The sequence below is a fragment of the Rhinopithecus bieti genome, unplaced genomic scaffold (genome assembly GCF_001698545.2).
Source record: "Rhinopithecus bieti isolate Rb0 unplaced genomic scaffold, ASM169854v2 scaffold_33474, whole genome shotgun sequence".
NCBI classification, from domain to species: Eukaryota; Metazoa; Chordata; class Mammalia; order Primates; family Cercopithecidae; genus Rhinopithecus; species Rhinopithecus bieti.
This window is the reverse complement of record NW_016814460.1, coordinates 840,905-852,867: the sequence shown is the minus strand read 5'-3', so window position 1 is coordinate 852,867 and position 11,963 is coordinate 840,905. Positions and strand designations below refer to the sequence as shown.

General features: G+C 52.5%; 2 protein-coding genes across 2 annotated transcripts in view; both read left to right on the top strand.

Annotated features, from left to right (window-relative positions):
- The window catches only part of HOXC4 (homeobox C4), a 65,443-nt gene that overhangs the window by 11,967 nt on the left and 41,513 nt on the right, over nucleotides 1–11,963 (top strand). The window lies entirely within an intron of this gene.
- On the top strand, nucleotides 5,801–9,090 carry HOXC8 (homeobox C8). Its single transcript, XM_017851023.1, has 2 exons — nucleotides 5,801–6,467; nucleotides 7,836–9,090. Exons 1-2 carry the CDS (start codon nucleotides 6,032–6,034, stop codon nucleotides 8,126–8,128), a joined length of 729 nt encoding a protein of 242 aa, XP_017706512.1. The 5' UTR covers nucleotides 5,801–6,031; the 3' UTR covers nucleotides 8,129–9,090.

Here is an 11,963-nt window from a genome sequence, read left to right as displayed (position 1 = left end):
GTGCTTCTGTTTGTTATGGTAGAACAGCCCTGTGTTAATATATCGAAGTCACTTAAAAAACCAGAAACCCAACTGTATCCAGTTCTCGTTATTTCTCCTCCCTATGGTTCCCAGTCTGCTGTTGTGGAGGAGGCAAGTGCTCAGGTCGTCTAGCGGAGGCTGGAGCCAGAGAATGGGCTCCTTCTACCTTGGAAGGGCAAATGCCTGCTGCTTCTCTCCAGTCAGGGAGGGGTGGGGGGGCTCTTGGGGCGGGGTGGAGGCTGCTGAGGCCCAGGCCCAGCTTGTGCTTGCCCCGGCTGGCTGCCTACAAGTTTCCTGGTGGCTAGATGGAGTGCGGGGAGAGGCACGGCATGAATGGCTTTCCTTGGCTGTAATTAATTGTAATAATTTATGAGTACAAGAGATCGGAGGGAAGAGATAGGTGAAGATGAAAGTTGGGTGCTGGGTGAGGGCCCAGGCTGGATTCTTGCCTGGCTGCATTGGTGCTTTGGTGCTTCCAGGGATGGCTGGGAAAAAAGGCTGGGAGGGGGTGTGCGACTAGTAGGAAGGCCAGGCAGGCCTCAGGGAGCAAGACAGGCACTGGGGACTGCAGTGGGAGAAAGAGAAGAAAAACAGAGAGTGAGAGAGAAGAGACGGGACATGGAAGGAGAGAGGAAAGAAAAGGAAGAAAGGAAAAAAGCAAGGAAGGAGAAAGATGGCAAAGCCAATACAATCAGAATTAGATGTAGTTTCTACTTCTCAATGCAGTCTCAGCTCCTCTCTGTCTTCTAGTTCTTTTCTTCCCAATTTCTGTCTCCCCTACTCTGGTATTTAGTTTGAATGTTTGTCTAGGGGTGACTGGGTCATGTTGTGCAGCTGCAGCATTTCTGGGGGATGGTGTGCCCAAGGCCCAAGGAAGCTGGCCAGAGATTAGCCAGGAGTGGGTGCTCCCTGGTGGCTGTGGGACCCCAAGCGCAAAGGTGTGGGGATGTGTGTGTAACAGCCCGGTGGGGCTGATCGGCTGTACTGTACCCCAGAGCGCCTTCCTAGAACCAGCAGTTTTAATCTGCTAATCAGAAGCAGACATAAGCTGCGGGTATGCCTCGGCCCAGCGCCCCCTTTCTCGGAAATCCCCCAATCTGGAAAGTATTAAAATCAGGCTGTTTGAAATATAGAAATATAGTCCTTTAATATCTCAAGCTGCCCATTCTGCCAAAGGTGCAGGATGTCGCTCTGAATATTTGGGGGATACCTCCGTGAAAAAAAAAATTAAAGACCCCAGCCCATGTGCTGCTCCCGGTAGCATCACCTTACAGGATGGTGAGACACTTGTAGGGACCAGCCCCTTCCCCATCATTTGAATCTCCTACTCTCTCCTTCTATTTAAAAACTCCAATTTCGGTGACTGGAGGAAGGTAGGAAGGGGTGAAAATTTTGTTTCGATAATAGTGGGGGGCAATCAAGTCGCAACAAGGGACTTCGCAGTCGCTGAAGCACCAGCTCCTCTTTCAAGCTTAGGAGACCGCCTGCCCAATTCCAGAAGCATTGTTTTCTTGGTCCATTTGAAAGGTGCTTTGCCTATAGTTTTTCTCCTTCCTCACACCTCTCTTTGGCCATTTTGCTGTTCTGGAACTCGGACTCCTGTTCCCCACCCAGTGGAGGCCAAGACACCCCTCTCTCCCCTGGTCGGGAGAGCCAGGATGCGGGCTTCTCTCCCAGACCGAGAGCGGCGTTTCCGGGCTTCCACCCCGCCCCTGCTCCCAGGCTCTGTCGCCTCCCCTCAGCGTCCATCAGCGCGGCCTGCTTCCTGCAGCCGGCCTGAGCGGCCTTACTGCGGGCAGGAAGGAGGGCCGCGGGCTTGGAAGACCCTGAGGAAATCATGGGATGCAGAGCAGTCCCACCCGGCCCGGCCCACTGTTCAATCCCAGCCCAGCCTGCAGGTCAGGATTGGAATCATTTTTTATTCGCTATCATTTACGAATTAAAACAACAACACAACTTGCATCTGGGGAAAGAAATGAAAGCTGGGGGTAGAGAGGGGCTAGCAAACGCCCTCTTCCCCTAATCTTCCCCTCCCACCTCTCCTCTGCTCCTTTGTCAGAATCACAAAACCCTAAAGGTTGTTCCACTTGGGAAGGCAGCGGATAGGTACATTTCCGCAGCCCCGAAATGCCACTTTTATGGCGCTGTTTGTCTCCCTGTTCTGAGTTCTGAATGGGGCCGAACAAAACAGCAGCGCGGAGCTGGCTAGACGTCTGGGCTTAATTGTTTTATGGTTTAAATAAGGTGGACACTCTTCCCTTTGAAATCGGATTATAGGAATGTTTTGTCTATGGCTCACGGAGAACAGGACCTCACTGGCTGAGAGGGAGAGGTGGTGAGCGCGCGCGCGAGAGGGATGGGCTACAAACCAGGGGTCAAACAGCCTGGAGAAGTCAGAGTCCCACCCCAAAGTCCTGCAGGAGGCGGCGGAATAGTCGGTGCGGGGCCAGCATCAGGGTAAGAGGAGCGAGGACTTTAGGGTGCGCGCCACGGGCAGGAGGTCGTGGGAGCCTCGGAGCGTGCATCCGCGTTCGCGGAGATGTTCCAAGCCCAGAAATGTGCCTGAATGGGGGTAGATCGCGGTAGTTGCTTTGCTTAGAGTCTCTTAATTCGAGAAGGGAGGGTAACAAAAAGAGAAAACAGTGTGGAACCTTTCACAAGGTTTTATTTCAAGAACTTAGAAAACAAAAGAACAGCAGTCCTGGGGCAACTCCCTTCCCGGGAATCTCTCCCCTGCGCACCCATCTGGAGGTTCCTTCCTCCCACTTCCCACCTTTGGGGCAAGCCTGGGACCTCTGTTAGCTTTTTCCCAGTCGGACTGCATTGGAGCAAATGGACGCGAGGTGGCGCTGTTGCTCAATGATAGAGGCGGCCGTGCCCCGGGCCGCCCTGGCCGCACTGACATTTGAGGCCCGGCCCGCAGCCGCTGCGAGAAGGCCCCGCGCCTCTGCCGGCCCGGCCCCACTGACTCTGAGCAAATCAATCCTCTCACCTGCGAGGTGTAAATAATTCGCGAGTGGCAGCGGGAGATGGGACCTCGCTCTGGCAGCGGACTCAGAAGGCTCGGGAGGGCAGGCATCAAAAATAATCGCTTTGTGGAGGAGATAAGTGCAAAGCAGGCAGCGAGTAATTAACACAAAAAGGCAGAATGACCCGGACAAACGAACATAAATCCGTGGTACCTATGAGGGCGGTGCAGGCTTCGGGGAGAGGGACAGAGACGGCCTCGGCGAGGATGGCTGCTTTCGGTTCCTTTATTTCCAGGCTCGGGGAGCGAAATAAACCAGATAACGTGTAAAAGAAAGCAAACAAACAAATGAAAGAATGGCGAGGAACCCCTAAAAGAGGAAACCAAGTCCGGCCAGGGGTTGCGGGACTGGTGGGCTCTCCGGGCAGGCGGCGGTGGCGGCACACTCGGGACAGTCGCATTCCAAGACACAAAGGCCCGGAAGAATAGCTCTCTGGCAGGGTTTTCGCTGGACCATAAAATGTCGAAATATCCCCCCACCCCACCCCCTAAATGATAAGGCGCAGGCCCCAGAGCGGATCCAGCCCTCTGGGCCTCCTATTTCCAGGCTGGGAAGAGAAAGTATTTATGACAGTCTCCAGTGACCCAGATGCTGGGAGCCCAGAGTCCACTCTGTTCATCGCAGCACCCGAAGAGCAGGCTCAGAAAAGGCAGGGCTGAAACCAAAGCTGAAGTGAGCAGTGGTAGGGGTAGAAACGCCCTGTCCTGACTCCCACTGTTCTGGACCCTAGGGAGGCCTGTAGCCCTGGCACAGCCCTCTTCTGACCCTTCCCTCCTGCTGCTCCAATGCCAGAGTTCCGGGTGTCTAAGAGTTTGGGCAGCTCCTGATATGGGGGTAGGATTCCCCGAATGCAGGGGATCCTGGAAGGAGCCTGCACCAGTGAATCTTCTTTGGGAATTTGACAGAGAGTGGCCATTTCCCCAGCAATTAGTTAGATAATAGAGGGACTGGGTTGGGTGGGGGGAGGTGTTCATTCTCTCTAAACCATCCTGCCCTGAACCGCCATTCCTTTTTCCATCTCCAGAGCTGGGCTCCGGATGAGGAAGGAAAAGATCTGGTTGCCTAACCACCTCCTTCCTCATCCAACCCTGAAACCCCCAGGATGTGGAAGAAAAACAGGTAGCATTTTGTTTTCATAATGCAAAGACCTAAAGATTCATCTGTGTTTGTCAGGCATGTGTGCATGTGTGCCTGGGTGTGCACATGTGCGCACAGTGTCTATGAGGTGGCAGGGATGCTTCCAGGCATGTGTGTGCTAGTTTACACTGAGCATGGACTTGATGTGTCTCAGGGTGAGAAACAGCACGTACAGTGTGTGTGTGTCCTGAGTGTGCTCCAGGATTTCCTGGGTGTAACAACCTCACACACTAGTGAGGGAGAGGACTGGAAAAATAATTCTTATTCATCTTTTTCATTTGTATGCACACAACACGCATGTATTCTCACTTTCTCCCTTTTTCTCTCTATCTGTGTTAAGGCCAAATCACTGTACACACTTATGGCCAGAGAAGGGTGCTGATGGACTAAGGTTCTTTAATCCATTAGAATTAACTTAAATGTATTCAGTCTTGGGGTTGGGGGAACCCTCCAGGGAAAGTGTGGATAAATATTTAAAGAGTGTCTGTTGACAGTTTCCATCCACATCCTGGCCTGGGCAGCCTGCCTGGGGACGAGGGGGCTGCAGTGAAGCCAGGGGCCCCACCAGGCTGAGCTGGCATTTCCTCTGGCATGGGGGTATGTGGGGACAAGTAAGAGGCCTGCTCCAGTCCCCTTCAACTCAGATGCAAATAGTCTCCTAAGAAGAAATGTCCTGAATCAGCCCAGCTAGAAGCCAGGGACACACAGCTGCCCTTTCCTTTTAGTCTCCATAAGCAGCTTTGCTCTCAGAGCCCCTAGCCAAGCTTGTGGCCATTGCCTGGGTTTCCTGCTCCATGCAGGGGCTGGTGTCTGAAAGGGCAGTGTGGCCCTGACTGGGTATATGGAGTTTTCCCCAGCCCCACCGCCTCTGGCCCTCTCCTCTACCCATAGCAGGTAGCAAGAGAGTCTCCGGGATGGAAGGAAGAAGACAGAACAGATTTGGACCCTGGAGAGGGGCCAGGGGATGGAGGGTCTGATGCCCGAAGTATTTAGGGGTATGATGTGCTTGTTCCTCCTCAAAGTCTCCAGACTTAGGGACCCCCTAGGGAGCCCATCTTTTGGGTTGGGGCCCTGCTCTGGCTTGCAGGTATTCATCCCCTTGGAGATCTTATACCTGTTGAGGTAACCTGGGTTGACCTGCTGGCTCAGGTATCTCTCTCTCTCTCTCTCTCTCTCTCTCTCTCTCTCTCTCTCTCTGAGCAAGAAGGAAAAGAGAAGCGAGGTTGGGGGCGAGAGGCACCTTCACATCTAAATTCGTACCCTGGAAAAGCTGGCCCCAGCCATTAGCTGAGGCTGGCTCACCAGCCCCTACCACACACCCCATCCCCTCTCTCGCCCTTGTTCGTCCTCTCGCCCTCTCTCCAGTCCCCCACGTACCCTCACCCCCCCGCCACCTTCCTCCTCTCTTCTCTCTATCTCTCTCTCTCTCTCTCTCTCTCTCCTCTCTCTCTCGCCTGTCTTCATGTCGTGGAATTTTGAACGCGAATCGCGTGAAGCGCCGCACCGCCGGGAGTCTGAGGAATTCGCCTGGGCTGTTTAAAGGAAGAGCTTAAGTGAGAGAGCGCGAGCTCTACCATACCCCGACAGTGAGGAGCGCCGTCGCCGCCGCCGCCGCTCGCCGCCCGCCGCCGCGCCCGCGCCCCAGCCCCGGGCTCTGCTGAACCCGGCCGAGCTCAGCACCGAGGCGCCCCCCAACCTGCCCAGCCCCCAGCCCACCAGCCCAGCCCAGTCCCGGGGAGCCAGCCGGCCTGGGGTTTGGTCCCGGGGGGAGGGGAGTTTCGGGGTACCGGGCTGAGTAGTCGCGAGGCAGAGGGGAGGGGGCCGCGGGTTTTCATGTACCCAGCATGAGCTCCTACTTCGTCAACCCCCTGTTCTCCAAATACAAAGGCGGCGAGTCCCTGGAACCGGCCTATTACGACTGCCGGTTCCCTCAGAGCGTGGGCAGGAGCCATGCGCTGGTGTACGGGCCCGGCGGCTCGGCGCCCGGCTTCCAGCACGCTTCGCACCACGTCCAAGACTTCTTCCACCACGGCACCTCCGGCATCTCCAACTCAGGCTATCAGCAGAACCCGTGCTCGCTTAGCTGCCACGGAGACGCCTCCAAATTCTATGGCTACGAGGCGCTCCCCAGACAGTCCCTTTATGGGGCTCAGCAAGAGGCGAGCGTGGTGCAATATCCCGACTGTAAATCCTCCGCCAACACTAACAGTAGCGAAGGACAAGGCCACTTAAATCAAAACTCGTCTCCCAGCCTCATGTTTCCATGGATGAGACCCCACGGTGAGAAGCCTTTTCTCTTTCCCCCTTGGTCTCCCGCGCTCCGGGGTTTTCCCCCCCTCCCTCGCCTCCTTTTTGTCTGCCTTCGCTTTTTCTCCTGGCTTTGGGGTCTCTCCCGCCCCACCCCCGTGCCTGGGTGGGTTTCTCGAGGTTGGGAAGGCTTCGCTGGGGCGGGGCAGGGAGGGGGTGCCTAGAACATTTAGGGGATTGGGGTGAAGGTGGGGGAAAGCTGGTGTGTGGCTACAAAGGGTTAAAAATCGTTTTCTCCATCTCTCTCTGTCTGTCTTTCTCTGACTCTCCCACTCCCCGTCTTTAAAGTCAAAGTTGGGGAGGTGGCTGGGAATGGTACCCTGAGTACCTTGAGATTATCAGCCTTTGGAACGAACCAGTTTCTCCAGAGGCAGGGAGCCTGGAGTCCAAGACAGTGGCCAGGCTGTCTTGGGGCAAAGGGAGACCCCTGTTTCTCTGCCCTAGCCAGAGAGTGGTGAGACTCAAAGGACAGGCTCTCTGGCTCTCTAGGGCACCCAGAGCCTCCTCTCAGAGAAACAGCCTGAGGGCCACTACCCGAACTTTTCTGTACTTCCCCCAGTTGGGAGAAGACAGGGGAGCCTGAGAGAAGGGGGAAAAAAAGAATGCTCAAAAGGAGAGGGGCCATGGAGATCAGGGGTCCCTGAGCTCCAGAAAACCCTAGCCAGCCCCCCAATCAAGGACTTGTGGGGTCTGCCTGAGACCTGCAGAGTAGCTCAGGTCATGAGCCCCTCCAAGGTGGCCCCTCATGGCTCAATTTCGAAGTACAGGGGGAAGCGATAAAGCGACAAGTTCCGGCGGGGATGGCCCATGATTTATTTGCTGGTCTCCAGTTAGCAATCAAGCGGAGCGGTGATACATTCCAGCAGATCAATTATTTTTCGTATTGGAAAAGCATTAGGCAGAGAGAGACAAGGAGAGGGCAGTGGGCAGAGCCCCTCTTCTTTACCCACAGCTTTTTATCCTTTCTTTTGGAAGCACTCCGTCCCCAGCCTTGCTCACTAAATGCCATGCTGCACTTGTAAACAAAGCTGCAAAGGCCACTTCCTAGAATTACAGGGGCGGCGGGGATATACAGCCGCTCTCCCCCAGGCCCCCTGAAAGGCCCCAGTTTTCCAAACAAGACCCCAGGTCCCCACCCCCACCCCACCTCCCAAGGTGAAGCCAAACCAAACACAATCCCCAACTTTCCTGCCCTTGTCTGCCTACTGCTCTAGCTAGCCTTTTCCATAGAGGGGAGGGGAACTGAGGACATCACAGAGGGGAGTTTAGAGGAGGAAGAGTGGCAAGGGAAAACCGAGCCCCCACCCAAATGTAACCAGACTGGGGTTTTCTTCTGTCCAGCTCCGGGGAGGCGCAGTGGACGGCAAACTTACAGCCGGTATCAGACCTTGGAACTAGAAAAGGAGTTTCTCTTTAATCCTTATTTGACACGGAAGCGTCGGATTGAAGTCTCTCATGCCCTGGGACTGACCGAGAGACAAGTGAAGATCTGGTTCCAGAACCGAAGGATGAAGTGGAAAAAGGAGAACAACAAGGATAAACTGCCGGGAGCCCGAGATGAGGAAAAGGTGGAGGAAGAAGGAAATGAGGAAGAGGAGAAAGAAGAGGAGGAAAAGGAAGAAAACAAGGACTAAGCAAAAAAGAGAGACCCCCCCCTTTAGCAACTCCCTTGAAGTTTCGTTTTATGGTAGCGGATAAATTGAGAAGTTTACGACTGTCATTTGCTTTTATAGAGAATGGAATGACACTCACAACTCTAACTACCTGTCAGATACTTGCAGCTCTGGTTTTATTACCTTTGGACTTCCCCCTTCTTTATTTGTTTGGGGGCTGGAGGGGGGAGACCGAGACACAGCGAAAAGTTCGGACTCTCTGTCTCACTCCTTGCCCCACACACACTTGTCCCTGCCCCCACCCTTCTGAGTCCTTCCTGGATTTTAAGGTCTGAGACCTGGCCTCTGTGCTCCTGGGTCTGTCTCTTGCCACACTCCCACCTCCCTGCTTCTCTGGTATTTATTTTAGAGGGCAGCCCCCTTGAAATGCAGAAGAGAACTTGTGGTTTTGTTTTATGCTAAGGCTAGCGTACTAGATGTACTTTTTTAAAAAAGGAAAGGACAGAAAAAAATGAAGAAAGGAAAGGAAGGAAAGGAAGACAAATGTAAAGAAATAAGGAAAAAAGCAAGGAATATCCCCTCCCCCTCCCCAGGGCTCCCTGCTTAGAAAACCCCCCTTGACTTTCTCTAGGAACCTGATGGAAACCTGAAGGAGATGTGGGTCTCTCCCCTCCCCACATTTCCAGAAGGGGATATAGGAGCCTGCAGTCACCCCTAAAATCCTACCTAACCATCCCATGGTCACTCGGGCCCATGCCTTCCTCTCCTTCGCTGTTTGATTTCTGTTCTGTTGGGCCCGGCTTCCTCTGAGCTACATTAGTGTTAGCGCTCAGAAATCACCATAATCATGAAAATAATAATAATAATAATAACAATAATAATAAATCTTTAACATACTACCTAAAGGGAACCTGCAATAATCTTGAAAAAGAAAAAGAGAAAAAATTTAAAATCCTGCTATAGGAGAAAAAAAGAGAAAAAAAATAAAAACCAAAAAAAGAAAGAAAGAAACCTCCAGCGTATTTTATCACTACCTATAGGAAGAAATCCTGCTTTGAGAGTATTCGTAATGCGGTTTTGTTGTCGTTTGTTGCTGCTTATTTCACTAAGAAAACCCAACAACTGAGACTGCCTAGCCCGCCGGTCCTGTGCGCTTTTATTGTGCTTCTAACCCCAGTAGAGTAGAACTAAATTGCACTGAATGTATAGTTAACTCTGTCTTGAATTCTCTGTTTATGCAACGTGCTTGAAAGGAAAAAAAAACGTTAAAAATATATCTATAATAATAATTTTTTGTCATTTGTCTTTATGTCCAGCTATGAATGTAGATTTTGTGTCCTGACAGCCCTGTTCCTTGTCCAAGTACTTTGTATTGTATACGTGAGTCATAATAAAAAAAAAGAAGAAGAAAATAATAGAAGCTGGAATGACTTGGTTTTTCTCCATAGCTCTTCCCCATTCTCTACCCTCTCCCTCCTTATCCCCCTGTCCAGCTCTCTGGAAATGGTCTGCTTCACTGCTCTGGCTTTGGGGTTGAGAAACTCATGTGGAGTGAAGCCTGGGAATTGAGAAAGCATGCTGGCCTGGGAGGGAAGGTGAAAGGGGTGAGGGGTTGAGAAGAGGAAGAGGAACAGTCCATTGGTTGAGAGAGGAAGCAGTCTATAGGTATGCCCTTGGGGGAATCTTGGCTCCAAACAAAGTGGGTTTCCAGATGCCAGGATCCCAATGGGAAGAAAGATTTCCTCACTCATCCACCCTCCTCCTCCTCAGCCCTAGGCTGGGCCCAGACAAAGAATCTGCCCTATGCAACTATGACTTTTTCTTCCAGGGTCTGGGGCTAAGAATGTGATAGTGGGGTTCCTTCTGATCTCCACATGCCCCTTGTGGCCAGACCTTAGCACCCAGCACCCAGCACTAGAATAGTGAACCAAGTGGGAATGTGTGAGGCTCAAGGCAACTGGCTGGCCTGTATGCAGGGCTTGCCTGAAGATGCCTGAAGATGGGAGATGCTGAGAATGGAGGATGAGGAAGCTTAAGCCTGAAGGAGAGGAGAAAGGAAGGGGAAAGTAAGTAAGCTTCTAGGTGACCAGCCTGAGCCCACATCCTGAAATTCAAATTCAATCCTCTGCACAGGAGGATTGTCATCACTGTCATTCAGCCTGCTTGTGTGCACTCCAACTTCTGTTCAGGCTGTTTAAAGTCCACTCCCTGCTTCACCTTGACAATTGGGCAGGTTACCCAGCCCCCATAGTGTGAGCCATTGGCCTGGAAGATGGGCCTGCTGAGTGGACAGCCTGCCACCCCAGCCACAGCGGGGTAAGAGGGAATCTTTACTGGTATCTTCATTCCCCAAAATGAAGAATTGAAGGCTCAGGGACCCAGGGGGTAGAAGGGTCTCTCACTTCTCTCTGGAGAGTCCTGGACTTAAAAATTCTGTTTATGCCAGTAAGATTCTGGTCAAATAATCCCAAATTCCAGAGATACAAGTCTTCTGACTCAGTCAGGAGAGGGGAAAAGGGAGGGGAGGGATCTTCTGGTCTTAAAAACCAGACCCCAAAGGCTGCAATATTTTGAGGCCAGATTTTCTTTCTTTCCTCTTCTCTTCTCTTCTCTTCTCTTCTCTTCTCTTCTCTTCTCTTCTCTTGTCTTCTCCCTCCTCCTCCTCCTTTTTCTTCTTCCTCCTCCTCCTCCTCTTCTTCTTCTTCTTCTTCTTCTTCTTCTTCTTCTTCTTCTTCTTCTTCTTCTTTCTTCTTTTCTTCTTCTTCTCTCTGCCCCCCCCTCCTCTCTCTCTCTCTCTCTCTCTCCCCTCCCCCCCTCCCCTCCCCACCGCTCATCTATCTAGCTCCTGGTCAATGTTTTCCCAGACCTAAGCCCAGGCCAACTCTTGTTTTGTGTAATTTCACCCGGGTCCCAGTCCCTGGCCCCAACGCAAATCTGGCCTGAAAATCGAGCCTGTGTACAGAATTGAGTCGGACTTCCTTCACAGGGGACTCCTGCAGCCCGAGAAAGGCTGTGAATTGGAAGCACACGCTGTAGGCAGCTGGGGCAGCTTTGAGTAGGAGCTCCGGGAAATCTACCCTAACTAGGGTCCCTGCTGTGAGCAGCGGCACCAGCCAGGTAACCCTGTTCTCAGTGGGAGACACCGGTTACCCACCAGGGAGGCCAGAAAAGAGAGCATTTCGCTACGACCTCGGGCCTTCCCACAGGCGTGTCCTCCATACTCCGAGGGGCGGCCGAGGTTCCGTTTCGTTTTTAAACGTGGAATTATGATTGCTGTTAATAAAAATATCTGGCCCAATAGCCTAGTGGGATGAACCTAGCATTAAATGGCTCCGAAGGGCCTCGCCGCCTTCTCTCCACACCAAATGTCCCATTCATCCCTTGTCCTGCTCAGCAATGTCCATGGCCCCAAACCCGGCGCGTCGGAGGGCGGGGTGCGTCTGGCGCCCGGCTTTACTCGAGATGCCAGGCAAGGGGAGGGCTAAGCCGAGGGAGCCCCAGCCACCCCCTCATGAAGTACCCTCTCCCCCACTCCTCCTGCCCACAGCCTCTGTTTTCTCGTTTGTAAAGAAAAGGAGGTAAAAACCCGTTTTATGGGAGAACATAATTGTGAGCGGGATGCGCTCTCTTTAGAATCGCGTCCTCCCAAATGCTCCCGCCGTCCCATTACCGGAATGAGGACCATTCGGCTGCTGCAGATAGGACTTTCTCTCCCATTCTTTACTTTTTTATTAGCCAATCAAAGTGGCTTCCGAAAGCTATTTGTGATTTGTGAAAAATAGTATCTTTCAAAATGCTGAGTTGAAGCATCTTGCTCATTGCTCCTTGAATTTATTATTCTAATCTCAACCGTAGA